Below are 27,518 nucleotides of genomic sequence, written 5' to 3'. Positions count from 1 at the left end.
AATATGCTGTTGTCATAGCCCTAATGATTACTATTTCCTGTTAATTGCAGTATTATTTGACCATATGTTTTATATAGATACCTTTTTATTTTTTTAATATTGGGCTGGCAGTTGTATGCATAAATGTCTGATTTAGATGTAAAGCAACTACAACAGAATCGGATGGGCCTTTAAAACAATGTAGAGTACAGAGAATATACTGAGTGGATTTAAAAGATTAGATTATAAGAAACAACTTATTAGGGAAGAAATAAACAAAGAAGAAAGTGCCTCAACTTTGAAAAGTGCTCTTTTCTCCTATGACCAAGCGAGCTGGCCTTGAAAATCAACATTTCGTAGTTTTGCTTTCCAATGAAAATAAACGTAAGGAGGTTATATATCAGCTTATATTCTACATTAGATGAAGCAGTCATTCAAACTTTGTATTACAATATAAGCGAATGTATACAAGGTCCGAGTGATTATTTCACCTAATGTAAAGCACTTCAAAAATCATTTTATTTATTTATTTTTTTTTAATTGATAAATGTCGTCTGGGATTTTCTGTCCACTTTTGTACAATCTTAGTCTGAGTAATTACAAGCAATTCAGTTCAATTAAAAATAATTTTTATTTGACCTCTCTCCTTTTCTGTTTTGACTTTTCCTATAAACTAAAAACATTAAAACAAAAAATGGCTTTAATTTTTAAATATTTCCTGTGAATTTTAAGAAAAATAAAACCTTTAAATATTCTCCCTTCCACAAAGCAATTCTACCTAACTGGTAAATTCTTACAATTTTGAACAAATCTGTGTAAGCTATATGAACAGGAAACAATTGTCAGAATGAAATGTCATACAGATAATTTGTGCTGTAAAAGGAAACAGTATCAATGCATTGTTTTAACTTTAAATTATGAAATTTATTTCAGATCACAAATGTAAATCCAAGATTTTCGAAGTGCCTCATTCAGAATGTTGGTCATACTCCATTACGAGAACCTTTCCGAGGAATGATCAGGTAAAATATCTTTCACCTTTTTCTTTTTATTTGGTGCTTGTACAAAGAAAGGCAACAAATTGATTTTTTTTTTTTTTTAAACTTAATTCAACTTTTTAAAAAATATGTCCTTTCAAGCAAAAACAATATTATTTAGCTTAATAATCATGACGAAGATAGTAATATATCCAAAATTATGGAAATTCGTTTAGTAGAACACCTGCTATTGTGTTTTTAGTAAAAAAAAAAAAGAAAAGTTTAATGTAATCTAAAATATGCTTTCTGAATTGGGTCCCCTGTTTCTGCAATCTTTGTCTACATTAAAACATCTATAAAGAATGCAATTTTCCCTAATTTTCAGTAAAAATTACTTTTAATTATAAATATCTTTCCACTTGATGAATTTTCGTAATTTTTGGATATATTACTATTTTCAACATGATAATTAAGTAATATTGTTTTTGCTTAAAAGAACATTTTAATACGATCTGTACAATATGTAATACGATTTGTACAAGCACTCTTTTGAACATGTCGAACATGAACACAAATAATTGAATACGTATAAATTAACACTCAGTCTGACTATATTTAGTGTTATGCAGATTTCTTGGTGATTTCGATTCCTCTAAATTTGATAAAATTTAAAACTGGTATTAAACATTTCCCAAATTTCAGTTTCTTAGTATTTTGAAGAGTTGTTATGGGGCACATAAATACAACCTTACGTTTGAAAATTTAAATAGTTCAATTTGCATAAAATTTGATGTTTATTTCATTAAACAAAAATCTTTAAATTTTAAAATTTTAGTTTCTTTCTTAAGGTCCCTTAAACTTGTCTTAACTTTTAGACATTATTCTAGAATCAACATTATTAACTTTGCAAAGGAGGTTATTTTTTTGGTTAAGTTTGTTTGATGCTATGTTTGTTTGCTTGTGTATAGCCTAGTGTTCATAACCATTCACTAATCATTATCAAACTTTGAACTGATTGAATTTGGGGATATCAAGGTTAAATATATCAAGAAAATGTGAAAGTCATATTTTTGATGATAACTTTGGTTATTGTTCATCATAGAGATTCACTAATTGACCCATAAATGATGTCGTGCATCTTACATGACTTTTGATCTTGAAAAGTTTGTTCATGATTGAAATTGACAAGATTTCAACGTCCGATTTTTCCAGATTTTATATATGGATTTGATACTCTTTGATAACAGTAAATACGATGCAAAATTCCAATCAGATAGTTTTTTAGTTATAAACATTTTCATGGCATAATTTCAGAATATTTGATGCAATATGAAAACTTTTGGCCCATCTTTATATTGTGAGACCGAGCTATGCAGTTTCATAACTGACTTATGTTTTTTATTTAATAATTCTTGATTTTAATTTCATTAAATGATGCAAAACTGTTCAGTGAATTCATATGATTATTAACTAGCAGAATTCTTATCCTGGAAAGGGAATTGTGCTAGATTTTTTTTTTTATAAGATCTAGTTTATAAATGTTGAATGCTGCTTTTTTTCTGACTTTCTTTTATTTTTTATGTGATTTAAATTTTTCTTATGTGATACAAACGATTTCAATTGCATAATTTCATTATTTAATATCTAACAAACCAAGAAAGAGAAATCTTATTTAAATTTGTTTTTCTTTTACATAGGAAAGAAGATGTCCGTGCCACAGAAAAAGACAAGGTATTTTTGTTTCTATCCCAATGTGTTTGCTTTGATTAATGATAGATCTTCCCTAATTGTTAACCTATAATTTGTGTGTACAGTTCAACACTCTATATTTCCACCTGGCAAAATTATTTCATAGTCTTGACATAATAAAATCTAACATATCAAGTTATCTTGTTGGAATTTAGATCCAAATAGTATCATATCAACCATTTTGTCTGTTTTCTTTCTTTCCAGCATTCCTTACAATACCTACATATTTTTGGTTTCAGTTTATCTGAAAAACGTATTCCAGTGAGAAAGATTGTTGCTATGGCGATCATAATCTGTACTCTTATAAATTTGGGTTTTTTTTTTTGTATATTGATATTCATATGAAAACTTTTTTCTATTTATTTAAAAAGAAAATACAACTTTGTTATATGGGTTGTGGAATTGCATTCATCTGCAAAAGATCTAGCTAATTTGCATATTCTTTTAAGCATTCATTTTAATTAATTCCCTATTAAATTTTTCAGTTTTCTTATGGGATGATCAGATTTAGTTAACTATTACGTGTAATTATATTCATGCAGATATTCTACTTGATTTATATTTGCGTAATATTTGCGTAAAAAGGTTATAGTAAACACGAATCTCTTTCTAGATATATTTATGTATGTGTATATATATTTGTTTATAAAATGTTGCCTACCAAACTCCTGTCATTTTTTGGTCTACAGACGTAAAACTTAATATGTAGTGTATTCGAACCCATACGAAACTTAATATTTGTGTTTTAGCCAGGGAAAATCTGTACAAAAGTGAAAATTAAAAAAAAAAATGGAATTTGCCAGCTGACGGTCGAACGACGGCATCACCAATATATATGCATAACGTAATAACTATTAGTTTTAATTTTTAGCCTTGCAGCAAACATGTCTTCATAACTTGGGCATTAATGTCAAAGGAAAAAGTAAATAATAAGCGAAAGGTTTTGGTTTTGATTCTCGGTGGTAGCGCACGAGTCATATATTTAAAAAAGTTTTTTAACTTTTTAAATCATTACCATACAGAGTGACCCCCCCCCCAAAAAAAAACGGGCCCCAACTCTAATTAGGCCCCGTTTCTTAGTGTTTTGTCCGAATAAAATGAAACTTTGGTCATAACTAGTTTATTATATTCCAAACATCACATCAAAAAAACTAGGGTCTTTGGCTTTTCTTTCTCCGTTGACTGTAAAATGCTCAGAAAAACAATTGAATGTCCTGTTTTTTTTTTTTGGGGGGGGGGGGGTCACCCTATATATTGGGTCTAATATAATAATAAATACAAAATCTGCATTAATCAAAATATCATACTTAGGCGTATTTTACGACCGGGCCATGCCGACAGTCTGCTAGTCAAATGTCAAGAGGCAAATGATGTTAGGGAGATAAATCTTCACAGCTTAAAATGATTTATCTCCCTTAGATTATTTGGTTCGTTATTGAGAATTTTTCCAACTTTCTACTTTTTTTGATAAGATTTTGTGACAATCTTAGTGTGTTTCTTGCCTCTACATTACTTAGATATTATTTTTTTTGTATTTTAAGTTTTTTGGGATTTTTTTCTTTCAGTTTAATAAAAATTAATTTTAAAAAATGTACAATCAATGATTCCCATGCAATGGTGGGTAGTTACAGCTAGTATTAAATGAAACCCTGAGAATAATTACAATGCTTATATTAAGGTATTTAAATGTGTGAACTTTTAAAATTTTTATGGAATTTTAACCAATATGAAATATTTTAAAATGTAGATTTGTATTTGAGTAAACTCAATTTAACTTTCATCATAAATTTTTTTTTATCTTTTAAAATTCTCTGATATTTTGAAGGTTTTTGTGCAATTATTTTTCCACAAAATTCTGTCAATTTTTTTTTTTTTTTTTTTCCGAATTTATTCTCTTTCTTAGATTTATTTTATACTGTAATTTAAAAATCATTTCAATTTGTGTGGAAACATGTTTCTTGGGTACTTCGTCATTTGATTTTTTTTAAATAGGCATCAATATTATCTACTAGTAATGCATGCTTCAAAAGTGCTTCACATATTACTTTCAGACAACAGTTCAAATCTCAATCATATACAAAATACAATTTTATCGCTTTCTGAATGCAGTGATTATGTGATATCAATGGTTGTTGGTGACAATTGCAACAAGCATGCAATGACATTAAAAGTCGAAAATAAATGTGTTATGACCATCTGACTTGCATTTAGAATGAAACATCAAAGATGAATATGTACTCATTTTTTATACATTAATATCCAATGACTAAAGCGACTGGGGTTGGAAGGACTGTCTTGGCCACTCAAACTGTATTACCAACTCTGGTTGGTGGTTGACGAAGATAGGGTATCACGCCTGCTATCATATATATGTTACAAATTGAACAGCCTTCTCCATCATTACCAGTACATTTTTTTTAACAGCATTTACGAAAAACAAAACAAATTGCATATTCTTTTTCAAAAACTTTGCCATATGATTGAGAACAAGCAACTGTTCTGTTATATCAACATGTGTGTGAATTAGCAGATTATGCTGAAGTGCATCTTTGATGATTTAAAAAAAAACTGATTTATTTTTTCTTTTGGGAGGTTTTGCAATTATCATATACAATGCCTCGTATTCTCAAATGATCAGCTATTTGGTACTAGCCACGCTCAGTGTTGCTTAACTTTTCTGATCTAATGAGAACTGGTGTTTCAATGTGATTGTCATATTTTATTTAGATAAATGATTTTTGTAACAAGAGTTAACATTTATGAAATACTTTGCTGATGACTTTAAACTTTTTTGCCCCTTTCTCTCTTGTAATTTTGTTTTCTTTTTTACTTATCAAGGAACATAAGGGTTAATGATTTCTGAAGATGGTTTATGATGTGTTTGTTGACATTAGATTTGAAGAGGGCATGTTGTAGCGCTTAAGGAAGTAATCTTGTGGCAATGTGTTCTACAGATAAGACGTTCTTAGAAAGAAACTCTGTTCATGGAAATTCCATTTGATATTGGACACTCAGGAAGAAAAGAAAATTCTTTGCAGTGGTGGTAAAAAGGCAAGTTCTTGCTGTAAAAGTTTTACCTGGAGAAACCAGAAATTGATGATCAAGCATTCGCCATGCATAGAAATAACGATAGAGTAGAGAAAGAGTAACAATTTTTCTTCTGTGAGAAAGTGGCTGTGAAGAATAGAAGAAATGGTCCACCACTAGATTGCGAAGTCAATTTTTTATGTCAAGGCATAAAATAATGCTCTATGTGGCATGTCCCCTGATGTGATAGCAGTATCCCACCATCTTAGGGTGTAGCTAACTCTCATATAGATAGGGTTGCATAAGGAGTAGAGTACTTTCTAGAGCAATAGAATGATGCAAGCATTTTTTTTTCAGTAACCTCACCTTGGCCTTTGGTTGGGAACAGGGTGTGGTGTCCGTCATAATGCTTTACTTCATCTTTTTTATCCTTGATCAGTGAAGGAGAGATTCTTTTAGACTGAGGCAATTTTTATTTTTGTTTGTGGAGTTGGAATTTTCTGACATTAAAAACCGATCTCGTGTCTAACTCTACCCTCTTGAGGGGGGTAAGTAAAATTAAACTTTAGCAATAGAGTAGGGATAAGTCTTCCATTTCTGATGCAACTATTTATTTCAAATATTTATATTATATAATAAAACACATCTTTTAAAGGTGTGCCTAAAATGGCAATTTCTTAAATTGAAAATAAGATTAGGAAACTAAAAATGAAAAAAATGGTATGAAAAATTATTGATGGTATTCATTAATAAAATATACAATTTTTCATTATATGATGAAAAAAAAACTTTTTTGATTTGTCATTAAATTCATATTATTTCAAAATTCAAATTGATGTTCTATAATCTTTCCATTCTTCAATAATTTGATGTTAAACATATTTGACAGAATTTTGGGTCGAGATCATATTTCAAAAGAAATTTTTACAAAAGTTGAAATTTTTAATTAAAATTGTAACCATTTGAAGTCATTATATTCAATCATTTGATTGACATTTTTACAATTTTTTTTTTTTTTGTATATCCAATTTTCTTTTTTGTTGGGAGGTCTAATAATATTATAGTTTTAATTTCAGATATTTAGAACGATATTATCAAAAGATAAGTTAACGTAAAATTCAGATAAACTATATTACTTTGTTTTTTTATTGATTTTAAATAATTATTCAATTATCTGTAATAACTTGCATTTTAAGCCATATTCTAAGCAAAAAAGTAATATTTTGAGAAAATTTTCTGAATTGACATTTTAATTTACTAATCTACTTTAAAATGGATTTCTCTCAATGATGTTGAATGTTTAAAGTATTTTTAAAATAATTTACTTACTCTTTCAAAATGTTTCAAAAGTTACTTGAATATTTCTTTTTTATTATTTTAGGTCATTATTTTTAAAATTCAATGAAAATTTAACTTAAAAATAAAATCTATATTATTTTATAGAGTAACATCCTGCCTCTCACACAGTCACAATTTTCTTTTTCTGTAATCCAATCATATTTAGTATAAATAAATTTTAGTCTATGCCTGACTTGTCCAGAATGTTTCAGTGTTTCATGTCTAATAGTTTGTGTTTTATCACCGTTCAATGATATAAGTGAACACTTTTATGATGATCTCATCAGTAGATATGATCCTGAATGGGCTTCACACTCACCAGGCTTTTACCCCCCCTCCCCCCGATCCATTCCTTTTTTTTTTCCATCTGTTAGGATTTTCTCAAAAAATAATATCTATCAATCACCAGAGTATACCTGGACTGAATTACAGCCCAAATCAAGACAATATCACATCCCTCTGCCTGTCTAACAAAAATACTTTAATGGCATATGTTCTAACAAACTTGTGCCCGCTTGGCGTAAATGTTAAAGAGTTAAGAGTTTTATTTAGTGACAATTTCAAACATTATATTCGTCATATTATCGTTGAATAGCAATAAAAGGAAAAAGTTGACCATTCATGATTGAAAATCAGTGGACAAGGTAAGCATAGACAGATTTTTTTTTTTACCAAATATGGTTGAATTGCAGAAAGGATTTTGAGTTTTATTAATGATTCCATGGATGTTTGTGAGGTGGCGTGAGGGGTTAACCCATTGCTACATTCTAAAGATTAATTTATTAAAATCTATGATTATCCATATATTAAAGAAATTAATAAATTAATTAAAGGCCAAAAACATGTCACGTTTTAATTTAAAAAAAGATTTTTTTTTTTTTTTTTTTTTGGCCTTTTTAATTAATTCTATACATCTTCAATAAGAATATCCAATAGTAGGTTTGCCACGCTTAAGTTTAAGACAGAATTTTTCTTTGATCTGTCACATTTTAATTTAAGAAAAAATTTGGCTTAAACTTAAGCATTTCAGGTACTCTCATCGAGATGCATGGATATGTCTGAAAATGTGTTGCTAAAAATGTTTTTCAGATAAAGTTTTGCTTATCTTTCTAAAATTGGAAATTGAATCCCAGAATTTTGCTAATATTTTTAGTGTTCATTTGGATTAAAGTTTCGAAACAGACCAATCTGCCCTGACAGCATTCCAATTATTGTGCTGAAAAAGCTTCAACCAGAACTAGCTTCCATACTTACAAAGCTGTTAAGCGTTGTCTAAGAAGTACTTCCAAACACCCTGGAAAACCTCATCAGTATGCCGTGTATTTAAGAATTCTGGTGATCAGTCATCTTCCTCTCAGTACAGACCAATTAGTCTCTTGTGCATCATGAGTAAGTTGCTGGAATCTGTGTTAAATAGAGAAGTAGTCCACCACCTCAGCAAAAATAACACTCTTAGTTACATGCAATATGATTTCTGTTCTGCTAGATCTACAGCAGATGTGCTAACAGTTATATCTCATAGAATTAGTGAATCTCTTGATGGAGGCTTCCTTTCTAGGGCAATTGCTCTTGACATACCAAAGGCCTTTGATAGGGTATGGCATGAAGGTTTACTTGATAAGATATCGAGTTCTTGTATTGCTGGAAATGGTTTCTTAATTACTAAATTATTTTTGTTGGATAGGTTCATAAGAGTAGTAGTTGATGGGCAGAAATCAGAAGCTCATAGTATTAATGCTAGAGTCCCTTAGGGGTCCATCCTGAACCCAACTCTCTTCCTGAGCTACATCAATGATCTTCCAAATAACATCCTAAGATCATTCGTTGGCATTTATGCTGACGTCACTACCATCTATGGCAACACATCAAAGGCCGTAAATGACCAAGCTCTCTCTGACTCTCTCTATCTCCTCTGATCTTGAGCACTTGGTACAATGCGGAAACCAGTGGCTGGTTACTTTTAATGCATCTAAAACCAAGCTCCTATCTTTACATCATCACTGCTCTGATCCTCATCTGGCATTTATTGAAATGAATGGCTCTCGGCTTGGGGAGGCTCCATGTTTTGACAATCTTCTGTGCTTGACCTTTACTCCTGATTTGAAATGGAACACATACATCAAATCCGTTGCCAAGGCCACTGGAAAAATGGTAGGATCTTTCTACTACTCCAGTAAATATCTCAGTGCTGATGCAATTCTCTATCTATATAAAAGCCAGGTACAGTCAATGATGGAGTACTGTTGCCATATCTGGGTATGCACTGCTAGAAAGGACTTATCCTGCCTTGACAGAGTTCAAAATAGACTTCGTAGCCTAGTGAGGGATGCCCTTTTCTCTACCTTGCAACTTCTTTCACACAGAAGAGACATTGCAAGCCTGTCTCTGCTTTATTGTTATTTTCATGGCAAGTACTCGTCTGAGATACAATCTATGATCCTCCCCTCATCAAACTTTCACGAAAAACACTCGTCTAGCCAAAACTACTATCAATAATTTCCCACATTCTTTATCTGTGCCTAAATCTAAACATAGATTCCATGAACAAAGCTTCTTTCTTAGAACTGCATGTCTGTGGAACTCTCTTCCGTTTGCCTGCTTTCCAGCTGACTACAATATGGTCGTCTTCAAGTCCAATGTAAACAAGTTCTTGATGAACCATTTCCCTAAGTAATCCAATTTACAAAATTTCCACTACTTATGATTACTACGCTATAATCTCATTGACTAATGTATACCCATTAACCCTTAACCTCAAGTGGCCTCCGGGCGTTGATAAGTGGTGACTCTTTTGTAATAAAAAAAAAAAAATCTACAAATCGCTGATTTTTGGAATCAAAATTGTTCACATTGTCCATTTGATATTTTTTTTTTTTTTTACTCTCAATATGTCGTCATAGTCTGAAACGAGGTTCATATTTCCATTCTTCTGTTGCAAATCACAACTTAAAAAATGATTTCCAGTTTGTAGTGGAATAGGGACGTAAATTCATAGTAACATTTAATGCTGCAAAGACGAAGCTTTTTTTCCTTTAACAATTACAAGAAATCTTCTCAACCACTGATTGCTATGACTAATAGTATGCTACCTGAAAGCTTTTTCTTCAAACTCCCCAGCTTAACATTAACAGGCAACATGAATTGAAGATATTGCCAAGGCTGCTGCAAAGGTGGGCTCTCTCTACTATGCTAGAAAACTACTTGCACCTGAGAGTATCCTATATCTCTACAGAGGCATCATTCACCCATGCATAGAGTATTGTTGCCACATCTAGGCTGGTGCATCTACCACTAGTCTTTTGCTTTTAGAAAAGAGTCTCTAACCTAATAGGCTCCACACTGTCAACCAAACTATAACCCCTATCCCATTACCATAATGTTGTATCCTTGTGCCTATTTTTTAAGTATTCTAATGGAATGTGCTTTGACGAGCTTGTGCCCCCCTCAACATAAATACCCCTAACCCAACAAATTCCACCCCTACTACTGTAGAAATCGCTAGATGCCGGAAGGCCTTCTACTCTAATAGTTTCTTCCCTCAAATTACTAGACTTTGGAATTCCTTCCCGGATTCCTGCTTTCCTGACTGTACTGACATGCAGAAGTTTAAGTGTAATATGAACAGACATCTTGCTGCTCAACTCCCTACATAGTGTCACTGTACATATGGTTCCAAATAGAAGCCCCTCATGTTGAAGTGGATAAGAGTAAAAAAAAAAGTATTTGTATTTTCTCCAATTCGTGTTACATATGAATGTTACGTTGAGGAGTTTTATCTAGTTGAAAAACACTCCCCACCTCAAACCCAAAAAAAAAAAAATATTGCTTATGGCAATGGCAACTGAATTATGCCAAAATATCTTTTAAAGTGAATGGGAATAGGTGATTTATTTTCTCTTAATCAATGTTTTTCTTTCTTTTCCAGGTTGAAATGTACAACTGTTTTCGTCCTGGTGATATTATTGTAGCAAAAGTCGTATCCTTGAAAACAATTTTTTTTTTTTTTTTCATTAAAAAAAAAAAGAAAAAAAAACTGGCCATAAATTGTTCAAAGAAATAATATTTATAAACTTTTATTTTTCTCTTAAATGTTGCCAACTTTTTTCTATTGATTTTTAAAAGCCTTAACACTTCTTATTTATCCCTTGGAGATGCTCATTCATACGTTCTTAGCACGGCTGAAAATGAACTTGGAGTTGTCTTGGCAACAAGTGAGGCAGGTAAGTTAGACTTGAAATTTACTTTTTTTTTCTTTCTTTTTTATACAAAACAAAACTGTCCATCAATTTGCCACCATTTAGAATTGGTAAGATTCCAAACCTGGTAAATTTTTAGTTTTATACTTCCTCACGAAATGTAATTACATTTGAGTGCATATTTGACAACCATTATTTGATGAAGTGTTATGTTAAGAAAATTTTTATAAAGGTTAGAAGATTTGCTGAAAACACGAGGTTACCCTAAGAATGAATTGTTTACATAGGTATGGTCATGTAGAATGTTGCTTTTTCTGAATGCAAAAGCATAGATATCTTGAATCACAAGAAGGTTGTTCGGATAGGGAAAACTTGGGAGCAAGTCATTAAACAAGATTGTACAGAGTGGATGGAGTTGATCTGCTGTCCCACTAAACTGTGAGAATGGAGTGAGCTTGTGTAATAGAAAACGTTTGACAAGGGAAAAGTGACATTAAATGAATAGACAAAGAATTTGGTTTTGAGATTGAAGTTGTTTAGTTAATCAAATATATTCTCAATACTTAATGATATACGAGGTGCCTTCAATAAGTTTCTAGACTTTTTCGTATGGGCACTTTTATTGATAGTACATACATATCACTTTTATTGATAGTACACACATATCACTTTTATTGATAGTACACACATATCACTTTTATTGATAGTACACACATATCACTTTTATTGATAGTACACACATATCACTTTTATTGATAGTACACACATATCACTTTTATTGATAGTACACACATGAAACTATAGTCCTCTTTGAAGTAATCTCCTCTGGCTGCAATGTACTTGTACAGTTCCAACAACTTTTGGAGGCTCCATGGAAGTTCTCTTGTGTGAGTGTGTCAATGACTCTTGTCACAGCCTCTTTCATCTCCTCAATTGTCTCATTACGACAGCCTCTAAGGTTTTCCTTGAGCTTAGGGAATAACCAATAGTCACAGAGAGCAAGATCTTGACTATAGGGAGGGTGAGATGCCCATCATGGTCAAATAGTCTGTGACAAGGATGGATCACTCTTGGGATAAACTTTGCACAAATCTTCCGCATTTTCAGTTCTTTGCAAGTAATTGTATGTACAGTTCCCACACTGACATCAAACTGTGCACTTATTGTCTCTATAGACACATGACGGTCCTTATTCACAAAATTCTTTATTTGGCCAATCAACTCTGGTTTTCTGACTTACTTACTCCTCCCACATCTCTCACCATCCCTCACAGACTCCCTGCCTTCCTTTAATCTCTTATGCCACTCAAAAACTGATGCTTGATTCATGCAAAATGGTCCAAAATCAGTCTGACGTATTCCATACATTTCTGTGGCATTTTTTCGAAGTTTAAAACACAATTTTACTGCATAACGTTCTTGTAAAGTGTCCTCATATCCAGATTGCATTTTTGAAATTGTGGCAATTCCGGATGAATATTAATTTGATGTTAAATAACTCAAGAAAAGGTTGATATGCGATGAAAAAAAGCAAAGTAAAAGAAATAAATTTTGGTAACGGATCCTCCATCGATTTATTTTTAGTGGTGAGAAGTCGGATAAACTCAATTGGAAACTGCTAATGATTTATGCATCTTAATTCTGCATTGAATAACACAAAAAAGGGTAAGAAGTGTTGACGTGTTCCAACTGCGCCAAATTATTATTTTTTTTTTTTTTTGTAAAAGTATAATTGTTAAAAGAATTCTTAAGAACCACCAAAGGGACTGATTTGGCAGCCCAGTCGAACTATACATTTCCTTTTCTATCATTTTTTCCTTTTCTATTTTTCTGTTTGATAAATTTTATACCAGTTTACCTTAGTCTCTTTATTTTTTATTAAATTTCTTTTAGAACTCTTAGTCTCGTGCAATGGGATAAAATTTGTTGAACGTAACAAGAAAATTTCCATTACATTCAATCACTTTCTCAGCTATATTGTGAGAAAAATTTCAATTTTCATTCAGTAAAACAAAAGTTATAATGAATTTACTGGTGTTCACAATCATAAAAAATGTAAGGAGGTGAGCAACATTTTTTATGACTGATTTCCATAGCAACCACGTCGCTTCAGCAACTACTGTTGCTATCAATTCACTGCTCTTGCGAAAAGAAAAGTAACAAGTGAAACAGACAGAATGAAAGGGAGATAATTGGAGGGATTTTATTGAAAGCAAACGAGTACCCTACATTGTTATTACATATGTTTATGGGGGCAAAAAAAATAAAACTGAAATCAAATAAAGAACAAGTGAATTTACTAGAAGCCTGGAAAAATCATGGATTACACTAGAAAAAGGCTAGCATGAAAAATGATATGGTTAAGCTTAAACATGGAAAGTAAAGGACTAGTTGTTAAAACTGGAAAATAAAAGGACAAGATATTCTAGTAAAAAATATAATAAATTTATAACTTAAAATATTGCAACATTAAGAATTTTTATAAAAATTCAATTTATAATATATATAACAATTCTTAATACTGCAATATTTTAAGTGATGAATTTATATTTTTTACTAGAATATCTTGGCCTTTACTTTTCTATGTTTAAGCTTAACCATATTATTTTTCATGCTCGCATTTTTCTATTGTAATAAAGTATAGTTAATGAAGGTAATGAAAATATGTGAGAGACTATAAATATGAAATATATATTTAGAGTAGAATCCCTTCAAGCAATATTACAAATCTAGCAATAATGTCAAACTAAATGTATTATATACAAAACGACAATCTCACATGTACAGAATATCTATATTCATAATGCAGAGTATACGTTCAAAAATGCAACACAATTAGATGTTTTATCTGGATAAATACAGACATAGTAATACTTTGTATAAATATATTTTGAGGCAAGATTAATTCAGATATGAACTGTAGAAATCATAGAAGAAGCTTTCTAATTATAAATTAAACTCTAAAATGTGTATTGTCTATGCGAGGAAAGTTTGGTTATTGCTACATACACCCCAGCCTATAAATTATTGAATTGCTGCTTTTGATTAAGGAAGGAGTCTACCAAACGTGTGTATGCGGTGTAATGATATATGGAAGAGAAACCTTGCTAGTGAAGGCTGAAAACATGCATTTCCAGGAGAGAATTGATGAGAATGAAACAATGAAGGTATAATGCAAGTTTTAATGACGCACTTAGATTTGATGAGCGCAGAGCTAGATTAAACGTTAATAGTATAGGGAGATGTATGCAGTATAGGAGACTGTTAAAATGTTCATGTTGAAAGAATGGATGAGTTTTTGTCTTAGTAGATGTAGAACAGTTGATGTAGCAGGTTCAGTTGAGAAAGAAATATCGAGGAAAACATGGAAGGAAGTGATAAACTTAAGAAAAATAAAGATCTTGCTAGAGACAGATTAGTTTGAAAGTCAATTTCTAAAAGCTGTCCAACACATGCCTGTTAAATAGTAAGGGAATGTAGAGTAAATTGAGGTTTACTGCAAAAACGTGCTTGTGTCTGTCTGTCATGTGAGCCGACTGTGGTCTTTTAATGCCCACGGTCTCGAACAGTTCTCGAAAAATTGTCTCACATGTGATTTTGAGGTGTGCCAGGGCACCATAAAAGCAGGTTGCTAGGGGGAGTGGGTGGAAGCGTTTAGACCTGTATAGAATGAACATCGTCAGACTTTTCCAAACTTGTTTATATTGGACTTGAAGGCAACAATATTGTAGTCGGTCAAGAAGCAAACCAGCAGAACAGTGTTCCATAGGCGGCAGTTCTAAGAAAGAAGTGTTCAGACCTGTGTAGAGTGAACATCATCGTGTGACTCAGATTTTTCCGATTCAGGGAATATGTTTGCTAGTATTCTTGTGATTTAGATTCACAGGCCTACATTGATATGTACACAGAGAACCAGTCATCAATTCAGTGAATGCAGCTATGGGAGCTTGTGAGCGGAACACAAGAGTCTCAGGGTTCCAAATAATCCATAACCTGGAATGCACCTCTCAACCCTTTAGAACAAATAATCCCAAGCGAATAAACCATTTTCTTTCCTTCAGCCATTGTTTCTTCTTAATCCTTTTTCATGGTATGAATAAACTTGTTTGCAGATGGTGGTTTCTCAGCATGGCAAGAAATATTGTAAAATTGTGACTTGAGAGAAATTAGACTTCCTCTTGGAGGAGGGGGGTATATTTAATAATGTCAGCATATAAAACAGATGTTAAAAAAAAAAAATGAACAAATAAACCAAATATAATTTTTTTTCTGTCCCAAACAAGGCATATTGCCACTAAGTGACTTCTATTTGGAATAGTGTCTAACAAGAAACTGAGGAGCTAAGCAGCGAGATGTCTGTTCACATTACATTTAAACTTCTACAGCAAAGTCAAGGAACTACAGAATTAGTACAGTCAAGGAAGCAGGAAACAGAAGAAATTGAAGTCTAGCAGTCCATTAGAAGAAACTATTAGAATAGAAGGCTTTCCAGCATCTAGGGATTTCAACAGCGAAGTGGTGGGATTTTGCTGCTTTTTGGATGCAACATTGCAGTGATGGGAGAGGAGACTGGAACTTAATCGATAATTTGGGACTTATTAGATTTGAGACTTTTTAAAAAAAAGATTTTATACCTTGTCCAAAAGTGAGAGACCCATGGTAGATGCACCAACCAGCTCTGGCAATAATACTCCATTGTGGCTTTGTAAATATATAGGATGCTTTCTAGTGTGATTCATTTTCTAGCATGGTAGAGGAAGCCTACCTTCTTTGCAGCAGCCTTGACAATGTCCTCAAAGTATTTTTTCCAATTGATGTTGCCTGTGAATGCTAGGCTAGGAAGTTTGAAAGATGTAATTATGTCATGGCAATTAGTAGTTGAGACATTTTTTTTTTTTTTTTGTAGTTAAAAGAAAGAGGCTTAGTCTTAGTAGCATTAAATGTTATCCATTTACAGCCTCTTTCTATTACAGACTGAAGGTAGTTTTCTAAGATTTTTGCTATTGCCTTGGATGTGTGTATATTTGTTTTTCCTTCATGTCTATTATAGAGCGTGGTAACATCATCAAATATACCCATTTGAGACACAATTTTATCAGAGAGTATGAGAAATAATAAAGGTCCAAGGACATTTGTTATTACTCTGGAGCACACCTGCATTAATATGTTGTTTAGATATACGGCCATTAAGGACAACCTAGATTTTTCTCTTGTCTACGAAGGATCTGATTATTTGTTGAGAAATACTACAGGATTTAATTATCATGAGAAGCCCTTTATGCTAGACCTTGTCCAAGGCTTTGGAGATATCAAGGGCTACAGCTCTATTTCCCCTGCCTTGTCAAATGCATGGTGTATGTGTTGAGATAAGTTAAAATAAGCATAGTAAAACAGGCTTGCCTAAATCCAAACTGTTGGTCAGAAAGAAGCTTAGCATTTACAAGATGGTAGACTAGTGCTTGATTGATTTAAGACTCAGAGAGAGGTAGAAGACTGATTGGGTAATAATTAAGTGGGTTAATTCTTTCACCAGAATTCTTGAATACTGAGGTAATTTTCCAGCTATTAGGGAAGCAAGACTGCTAGACATTTATTTTAAAGTTTGGAGAGGGCAGGGGCTAGCTCAGCAGAATATTTCTTTATTAGTATGGCAGAGATAAGACCAGGCCCACACGTTTTGGAGGTGTCTAGGTTTGTTTTTTTTATGATGTCACAGACATGAGAAGGGCTGATTCTCAAATCTATGAGTGTGACTTCTGTCTGCAAAGGGAAATTTGCAAGGGAGTGGTTTGAGGGGCAAACTGCTGAGCAAGCAGATTAACTTTCTGGGTTGCTGTGCAATGGTTATTAGATAATGAGGGAATTGATGAATGATGATTAGGACTATGACGAGAGAATATTCTTTTCATTATTTTGACTCTCGAGTATATATTGGTTAATATCTTATATGGTTTTAGATAGTGTTGTGGTTTTCAATTGATTAACTGTGTCGGATATATACTCGAGAGGCAAAACAATAAGAATACCCTCTTGCCATAGCCCTAATGATGACTTATGAACATCTATTTTGCTCACCAGTAATAAAAAAATAAATAAATAAAATAATCTGAAACCTGTATGCACTTCATTTCACTTGTTCAAAAATTGAAAAAAAAACTATCTTGTTGAATGGCAATCTCTTTTTTTTCTTTGTAGGTTATACAATGATTCCCATCAGTTGGTGCAGTATGCAGTGTCCACATACTTTAGCCAAAGAACATCGCAAAGTTGCTAAAGTTCAACAACAATTTATTGAATATTCGGATAAAGTAATTCCATAAGCAATCACGTTTTATCATTATTTTTTTGGGTTTGCTTACAACTTTTCATTTAATAAATATTTTTTCCTCAAATCATTTTGGTACTTGCCCAGAATTCCCCTTATATTAAAAACAAAAATAAAGAAAAATCTGTATGATGTATGTACACGTGACAAAAAGAAAATATTATACATTACAAAATCACATAAATTGATCAAGTAGTTTTATTTTTAAATAAATTTAAATTTTGTGGTCAAGCGAACAGTGACGTCATCTTGTAAACAAGGGAAATAACTCCAAATAACTTTTAGAGATTTTAAAAAAGTCGTTTATAACACGGGGATTATTAGAAAAACTCAAATTTGCTTAAAAATGGTTTTCTTTACCAAAAAAAAAAAAAAAAAAAAACTACTTGATCAATTTATGTGATTTTGGGATTACAATATTTTCTTTCTGTTGCAGGTACATACATAATAAATATTTTTCTTTCTTGTTTTTTTCATATGAGAAATTCTAGACAAGCACCCTTTTGTTTTCTAAAGTACCAAAGGCAAGTGAAATGTTGTTCAATGTCTCTGATGTCTTCCCCACTGCAATTATCTGACACCTTTCTCTTCATAGGAGTAATAGTTGTCATGCTTTAACCTGTGATTACAAATATGTTAACAGCATATTGGAGTTTCTGTATTAATAGCAGAAAGCAAAAAAACCTTCTCATATTACAGTTTACTGATTTTTTTTTTTTTTATTTCTCTGGCCAGAGAATTTGTGAAATTTGAGTTTGCTATTAGGTGTACCCAATTTTCCTTCCCCAGCCTGACTTTCAGATGTTATCAGTAAAAGCAAAAAAATTGATTAATCATCTTCCTTCTTTACATCACAACTAGAAAGTGATTCTATTATTTTTTGGATTTTATTTATTTATTTTCATGACATATCTTCTACTTCATTATATTACATAACTTATGTGTTCATTTTTATAACAAGTTATAAAAATTCAACCATTAGTAAATTATTTTAAAAACAAAACATAAATTTGCAAAGTTTCATGATAGCAATACAGAATAATTACAATTCATAGGTTACAGTCAATGTTGCTACCAAGATAATTCTTGATAATACCAAGTGTATGTGTAGATTCTCTTCATTTTTTTTTTTTTTCTTTACATGCACTAGCAGTCAAAAATCTGGGACAGTATAGTTTTTTTAAATTTCTCCGGAACATTCGGAAAGATTACAACTACACTTACACACATTTAACATATATCTTATGTTGATAAACTGTATTAATTACACTTCATTATAAAGGATAGAAAAAAGTTATGAGCATTTCAATTTTTTTTTTTTTTTTAAATTAAAGTGATCAACACCATGGGATAAAGTACAGAAAATAATTTATTGTGGACTGTATAGTCAGTTTTTCCACTTTTCTAAGTATGAAAATGACGAATAAGTTGTTTACGTCACTTTGTAGTCATTGTAGCTGGTTCCACCATCATTATGACACCTAAAATTGATGCTTCCGTAAAAAAAATTAATTATTAAACTTCATGGGGAAAACCATTCAATATGGAAGATAGCTGATGACTTGAAGCTGTCAAAAAGTACCGTTGGGAGGGTTATAAAGGATTTCAAGAATACTAGGAAAATTCTACCACCGAAGAAAAATAGCAGACCTCGAATAACTTCTCCTAGACAAGATCGATTGATTAAGAAGATGGCACTGAACGGTAGGTTTCAGACAGCTGCGAGTATTTCTTGTGAACTACATACCTATCATGACATCAAAGCATCGCATTAAACAGTATCAAGATGCCTGAATGAAATTGGTCTGTTTGCAAGATCACCAGCTAAGAAACCATTGATAAACAAGAAGCACAAGAAACTCAGATTAAGCTTTGCTCAAGAGCATGTGTTGTGGACAGATGATAGAAAATAATGCCTTGTCCACTAGATATTAAATGTATGTCCACCAATTTTGGTATTTTTATGTTTCAATGTTATTATTTTTAAATTTATTTTCTTTGTTCCACGGTTTTGGTCACTTTAATTCCCCCCCCCCCCCCCAAAAAAAAAATTTGAAATGCTCATAACTTTTTTCTATCCTTTATAATGTAATTAATAGTGTAATTAAATTTTATTAACATAAGAGATATCTTAAATGTATGTAAGTTTAGTTGTAATCCCACCCCCTCTCCGAATGTTCTGGGGAAATTGAAAAAAAAAAAAAATCTGTCCCAGATTTTTGACCGCTAGTGTATATATATATTTGTATATAAAACAATGGTTTTCTTTGCCAATCATGTGAACAAATTTGCACATTAAGACTTTCAATACAAGGAGAGAATTATTTTTAGAAACAAAAAGGGTGGGGTATTAATTTTTTTTTTTTTTTTTTTTTTTTTAGGTGCGTTTTTTAATTGAAAAAACTTTGTAATAAACAAACAAAACATAGAGATGGTGTCAAAACAGAAGATTCTATTTCTCAATCCAGGACGCTTTCAGCATCTTAAATTCTTGCTTTCAGATTACTTTATTCTATACGATTATTCAATTTATATTTAAACCATTATAATTCTAATATATACATTTTTGGTCCCCCGACAAAAGATGGATTCGTTCGTCAGTTCATTTATTTGCACTTTTCTCAATAACCACAACTTGGATATTTTTTAAATTTTGCGAAGTACAAAGTCAAGACAGACAATAAAAAGAAAAGAGGCCAGAGTATCTCCTTGTAGAACCCCGGTGCGGATGTCAAAAAATTCAGTGTCCCCATCTGGCGACCTGACCATTGCTTGAGTGTGCTCATATAGCATCATGATAGCATTTGGAATGCCATATGCTTTTAATATGCTGGCCATTTTCCTCTATGTATAGAGTCGAATGCTTTGGAGAAATCTACAAAGAGCATGACTACCTCAATGTTCTTGGCTTTGACTCCTTCAATTAGTCTCCTGACAGTAAGTATTTGACCAGTAGTAGAGTGATTCTTTCTAAATCCATTCTGGTTCTTCCTGAGCACTTCTTTGATCTTTGTTTGGGTACAGTTGGGAAGCATGGCATTGTAGATTTTTGCTGCAATTGGAGTGAGTGTTATTCCTCTGTAGTTGCTTGGTATGCTTAGGTCACCCTTCTGGAGGAAGGGAAGTATGGATTCTTCCCTCCATTATATTAATAATTTTTTGATTATATACAGAATTGCATGAATTAAGAAGTATGTCATTAAAACCACCTGTCTTCCATACTTCAGGAAGTATGTTATCTAAACCTGCAGCTTTACGATTCTTGGTCTTCTTTAGTACAATTAGAAGTTCCTCCATTGTAAAATCACCCTTCTCAATATCGAGTTCCTGTACAACAATCGGCTGAATTGATTGGTTTGTCACTTCTGGTTTGTTTACAAGTAGCTTTTCAAAATGTGCTTTCCATTTCAAACATACATTTTCCGGGGTGTTTGACTTTAACTTATCTGGGTGCAAACAACCTGCCAAAGCTATCTCATTTACTACTTGCCAGGCCAGATATGATTATTATCTACAGCATTCTAGATTCGATCTATTTGTTCTTGAACATACTTCTGTTGTTCTGATAGGTACATCATACTAAGCTCTGGAAGTGGCTGCTTCCTTAATTTTGTATTCTGTCGAGTAGGGTATTTATATTGTTTTTTATGTTTTTTAACTTATCTCGTTTTGATATTTTCTAATTTTCTCACAGTACTGTTTGCTTTACCTTGGGCTTCTTTGCTGCTTGGTGTGATCGAACAAAGTTTTCATACGTGGTATTAGCAGTTGGTTCTTGCTCTTGTGCTTGTAAAGCATCAAATCTGTTTCGCAGTTCGAATATGAATCTCTGTTTGATCTGATTGTCATTTGACAATGTTGACCAGTTGTAGGGCTGTCTAGATGATTTTTTAGTTTTATTCGTCCATAGACTTAGAGGTTACAATCCTATGATCAGTAGACACACTATAGAAATTGCTGAAAACTTCAGTTATGACAACTATTGATCCACTTCTTATTCATAAAAAGATAGTCCAGTTGTGCCTTGTCTCCATTTGGGGATTGATGGGTCCAGAGCTTACCGGATCTTTTCTGAAAATGGGTATTCATGCATTGTAGGTTGTTTTCAAGGAGAAAAGTTAATAGATACTCTCCATTTCGATTTGTTCCATGATGGAAAGAGAACTTATGCTTGTTGTCTTCCCGTCCTATGTGTGCATTCATGTCACTCTAGATAACCACTAAATTATGTTTAGGGATTGAGCGCACTATTGCTGAGAGTTCATCGTAGAAATTCAGGATCTCTTGCTTGTCACTGACGTTGGTAGAGATGTAGCAACAAATCACAGTAGTAGCAGGATTACCACTGAAGGTAGCAAGAATTATCCTTTGTGTTATCTTCTAAGAACTGTTCAATGATTTCAATGCTCGAGGGCTAAGCAGAAGTCCTACTCCCCCAATGGTACTGTTTGTTGAATTTTTTCCATGCTGACGCTGATACTAGTGTCCAGCTGTTACCAATTTTATGTCCATGTCATTGTGGAAGAGACAGTGCTCTTGAATACACACAATATCGATATTGTGTTCTTTGAATGAAGCAACAAGTTCTGATATTTGAGATGTTTGGTTGAAGCGTCCATACATTAAAGGTGGATATTTTGACGTTATGTCTACTCTTTGCTAGCCTAGGTTTTGGTGTTGCAGTAAACCTGTCGATAGCTGTGACGAGTGCCAGCACACTAAGTCGTGAGCCTTGGTTACCTGTGTGAGCTACGTCTACAAGTGAATCGCAGTAGTCTCTCAATTAGACTGGTTGACCCTGACCGTTGATCTCTGAATGATTCTTTTGCTCAGCATCTTTTGTGCCCTGCTGTTGACTGGTTCTTTAGTTCTTCCGCCAAGGCGCATAACTGTCATGCTGCTCCCCATGACGTTACCAAGTCCCATTAGCCATTAATTAAGATAATAAAAGCTAAATCTTATTTCTTTTGTTTATATGGTTCGCTTACAGAAAAAGTTTGGAAATTTTTTTTTTTCTTTTTAACCTGGGAAGGCAAAAACAGAAGATTACTCGAATCTACCTGTAATTTAAAAAATACAAATGGAATAATGAAAAGTGAATTTGAGGTGCTGAAAGTGAAAATGTCTACAAAAAAATAACCAATATTATGTAAACAGTGGCACTTTGACCGTTTTACATTTCTTAGCAAATTTAGAAAGTCATTCTTGACATGTGAATGGTGGGGGCTTTCTTATGTTATGGACAGAACTCTCCTAAAAATGAAAATGATTAAATTACTGGGCGATGTTAAACTGCATGTACCAAAATAATTATTCATTCCTCTTCTTCAAAAGAAAACACACATGCACACACATATACATATATTTGAATTATTGTAATTCTAATAAAAGTTGGATAATTGTAGACAATGAAGTAATTTAAAACCTGAATTTAGGATGGTAAAAGTATATACAGCCTCAAAAAAAGAATCTTCTGTTTTGGTAAATAGGGATATTATCTATACAATATTTAATTTGTTTATTACAAAGTTTTGTAAATAAAAAAAAAATGAAAAAACGTACCAAAAAAATAGCTCCCCCCTCCTCTTCCTTTTCCTTAAAATAAATATTTCCTTATATCAAAAATTGACCTTGTGACAAAAAAAAAAAAAAAATCGAATAATTTAGGTTTGTTATCAGTTTGTTTACAAAGTGTGAAGGTCACATGAAAGTCAAACTGGTGAAAAACCTGAATTCGTCCCTTTTATATTTGCTTATTTCTGGGATTCTTGAAACATAATTATTTTATTATTTTTACCAGTGATAATGATTTTACTTGTACTGGCAATTGCCATTGTTTAACCTGCTTCTTTGGAATTATTGAAATGAAGATATTTGGACTACTGTTCTCATTTTGGATGTTATTCTCACAAAGTTTCAGCTGATGTAGCCTCCAACCATCTCGAGGTGTATCATGTCAAACTTGGAGGGAATCTGTACAGAATTTCGAACGAAACTATTAATCCACGGGAGTAGTTTGCTCTCATTCTGTCAGCCATAACTGGGTTACAATCTTAAGTAATTCATAATTGTATATTTAGTATTGCCTGCAGTTGTTATATAGGAGTTTCATTAAAAGAGAGTCTTAAAGAGAGAGAGATGTTGTTGTAAGAGTTCTAGAGAGGGATGTTGTTGTAGTAAGAGATTGTTCGTTTTATGACGTTTCATATATATTAAAAGTTCATTATTACTTGGAAGTGTTGATGGAGGAATCTCTTAGTGAGGAGATAGTGTTCAGACAGTCTTAGTGTAGATATGAGATGTGCATGTCACGACATTTTATAACACAGACATATAATAATAATTCACTTTACCTTTTTGTAAGAATCACAAACACAAAGACGAGCTTTATCAAAACACATGATGGGTTTATTTCTTCACGACCGGCCGTGGTTTTCTCATCAAGAATTCAAAGGTTCACATTAAGTTTCAAAATGTGATCGTCTCGCTTCTAGATGATTGAAACCCATGTCTGGACCCAGACTATCGCCTGACTCTGACTCCCTCTGAGTTTCTCACTAACTCTCACTTCCTATATTGAGACATCCATGCATGTCCGGCCACGTGAGCAAAATTCACGTGTCACCAACATGCGCGACTTTGCACGTTTCCGACATTATGATTTCCCGATAATCTATTTTTTCTTTGATGTTTTTACAAAGGAATTCAACCTACATATCTAATTTATTTAACCCATATTTTATTATCCACATTCTTTCTAACAATTGAATAGTTTATTTATTATTTATTTCATCAGAATTAACAATTTACTGGACATTCCATTTAAACCTATTGTTCTTTAAAACTTATATCCAAGGTTCAATTTCTGCTTTCTCTCATTTTATTTTCATTTTAAGTAATCTCTCTATTTTTATACTTACATGAAAAGGGGACAGCCCTTATCATGTAACACAGTGAGGATTGAACCTTCAACCTCCGGAACACTGTCACTTAGAACTTATATTCGTTACAAGGTCCGGCTCTCATAGTTAAGTAGCGCCATAATGTTGTTGAATCCAATTTCATTTTTAGCCAGCAATTCTCCATCGTGAAGTCTCCAAGGTCTCAGATTATAACAACCACTTCAATGTCCTCACATTGTGAAATCACACCTCCAAGCTGCTTGGATCCCAAATAAAAGGGGATGCTGATAATGGAGATGGTTGCCCTTCTACTTAAGCATCTAGACCCATCGAAGATTCCTTGATCTGAAGTTGAACCCTTCCAGCCTCTCCGTCTGCAAGTAGCACATCTGTCATTGCATAATTTTTCCAAATGTAAAAGGCTAAGAGTTTCAAGTCTTAGAGGAGCTCCACTGCAGTCTTCTCTGGGATTCCAGTTAGTTCTTCCACTCTGGTGTCAGCTGTACATGATTCTTTCTCTGAGCCCCATCACCGCTTCAGGGGTTGTCTTAATCTAACTGCCACCAGTCAAATCAACACGTGGACCTGAAATCTTTTTTGACATGCCCACGGTGCATATTTTTGCTAGTCATAATAATTTCACTTGGACTGGCCTTTGTCATTGTTTAACCGGTTCAAATATTTTTCGGTGTTTTTTTTTTTTTTTTTTGTTTTTTTAGATAAGGATTGATAATTTGGATTATTTAGAGTGCTGTTCTCATCTTGAATATTATTCTGATAATGTAAACACTGGCCAAGCATAATTTTTTTTTCTCCTCCCCATTATTTTTGATGGAAAGTGTAATCAAGTAAATAAAAGTGCCTGTGCAGCTCAGTTAGCATTCCCTTGTAGAAGTGCCACAGGCAATTAATAATAAACTAACCCTTTCTCAAAGAGAAGACAAAGCTTGGAAGGAGAACTTTTTAGGACTAAATAGAGAACCATACTTCAACCCGACAACAACAAAGTTGCTGCCAGACCGATTGTTGAGGCTTTATACTCGACTAGTACTAACAGCTGTGCCAGATAAGTATGTTTGTAAAAGAAAAATGAACTCTGCCACATACTGTTGATCACATAAGGGAAACTATCAGCATTTATGGGATGAAGTATGGGTGGACAATAAAATATTTAATAGAAACAGTACATATATTAGGAGATAATGGACTATTAAGTAGATGCAGTAAGGAATTAAATACAATATGAGAACCAATAATTATAAATAGATTAAGAACACAATTACAAATGTGTATGTATAAAGATAAAAAAAAAAAAAAGGAACAAACCAAGTTATGTGTTCATCATCATTTCGTCTTTATTGTGAAATTGCCTCTTAATGGTTTGGTTTGTTTCATTTTTTTTATCTATCTCAGAATATTATTTCCATTATTCTCATTTTATTTATATTTATATAATATATATATATATATATATATATATATATATATATATAAAAATACACACACACACACACACCACTCAATGAGTCCCAGGCCTAATTAATAAAACAGCAAATATTAAGCAAAAATCAACTGATTCTAATATTTCCCTAACAATTGTTGTAGAACGATTTGTCTATGGGCTCAAAATATGCTTCCATTTTTTATATTACTTCTTTATTGGAGCAAAATCTCTTTGCTGTAGCATTCTTTTTTGAGGTCTGCAGACAGCCAGTAGTTTTTGAGGCAGATTTGGAGAAAAGGGTGGATGTAGATAGATGGTTGTTTTTGTTTTACGGCATATCAACCCTTTTAGGTCATTTAACGCCGAATCCAGTGATTTTGAAGAGTTTAATAGAATGTTTTTTCAAGTCAGTTTCTATTTAAACCATAGTTGGGATCCTAACAGGTACTACCACTCTGGGTAAGATTGGACCTGTGAGTAATGGTAATTAAAGGGTGGCTCCATACTTCCCAAAGCTCGCAAGCTAGGGCCTCACCATCGGATATAGTTTAAGGTCATGTCCAGGACCAGGTGGATGTAGAAGCAATTCACATAGTTTTGCCATCATTGTGATCAGCTTATGACATGATGCATTATCTTAGTAACAGAGTACCTTTTTCTTCAGTGGTTTATTTTTTGTGATTTTTTTCCTTTGAACACTTCAAATTGAATTTACTATTGATGATTCATCCCGTTTCAATGTAATCAATGAATTATAAAAGTAATTCATTTTCACTTGTAAAAATACTTGTTGATTTATACACAAGTGTTTTCATCCAATTTACTCTTCATATTAATGTTTTACAACTCACAAGAACCACATTATTTGTAAACGCTGGCAAAACAATTTTTCCCCCACTTTTGACAGAGGGCGTACACAAATTCATCGAATACAGAAGCTAAAACTTTGCCTGCTGATGTTTGCATCTTTGGTCAGTTTGAATGGTTTTTACATGCTGCTGTCCACTCAACTGACTGCTGGTTTGACCATGGAGAGAAGTGGTGGATCCAAGCTTTATTTATTGTTACATATTAATGCAAAAAACTTTTTGGTGCAATGAAAAGAAATTATCTTAATTGTCAATATGCTTTAATCCTAGATCGGCCCTGGATGAAACTTGACTTTCATTGACTAATGTCCATGTAAAATGATGAATTTCCTGTCTTATATCGCTGAATAGCACGTATCAAGCCATTGCTTTGCTTGAACAGTACTTGTTTTCCATTAGAAAGCAATGTTCATACAAAATTCAGATTTTTTTTTTTTTTTCATCATTTTGTAAATATATTTTATCCCCAATGTTATATAATTTGCATATCTATTAAGATTTTACATGATAATGTAAACTATGCGATTAAACATAATTTAAAAAAAAGAAATTAATCAGATTACCTTTTGGTATGGGGACAGGTGAAGCCGAATCTAAATCTTGTTCATTAGTGGCTATTTACACTTTATTGAATAGAGCAATTGCATTTTGTGTAGTTGGTTTTGTATTGTCTCTTCTTAGCAATGTTAAGTCAATATTGTACCTGGTATTA

The 27,518-nt window shown here is 32.6% G+C and overlaps 1 protein-coding gene across 6 annotated transcripts in view; it reads left to right on the top strand.

Moving 5' to 3' along the window:
* The window catches only part of LOC145283680 (exosome complex component CSL4-like), a 141,968-nt gene that overhangs the window by 113,723 nt on the left and 727 nt on the right, over positions 1-27,518 (top strand). For all 6 annotated transcript variants that reach the window (XM_080132698.1, XM_080132699.1, XM_080132702.1 and 3 more), the window contains 5 exons: positions 913-1,001; positions 2,654-2,687; positions 10,996-11,046; positions 11,209-11,290; positions 17,462-17,574. In XM_080132698.1, the coding sequence (XP_079988824.1) occupies positions 913-1,001; positions 2,654-2,687; positions 10,996-11,046; positions 11,209-11,290; positions 17,462-17,574 (369 nt within the window). The remainder of the gene's footprint in view (positions 1-912; positions 1,002-2,653; positions 2,688-10,995; positions 11,047-11,208; positions 11,291-17,461; positions 17,575-27,518) is intronic.

Source organism: Euprymna scolopes, chromosome 8 (assembly GCF_053919585.1).
Source record: "Euprymna scolopes isolate OS-2025 chromosome 8, ASM5391958v1, whole genome shotgun sequence".
In the NCBI taxonomy this organism is placed as follows: Eukaryota; Metazoa; Mollusca; class Cephalopoda; order Sepiida; family Sepiolidae; genus Euprymna; species Euprymna scolopes.
This window is presented reverse-complemented; position numbering and strand designations above follow the sequence as displayed.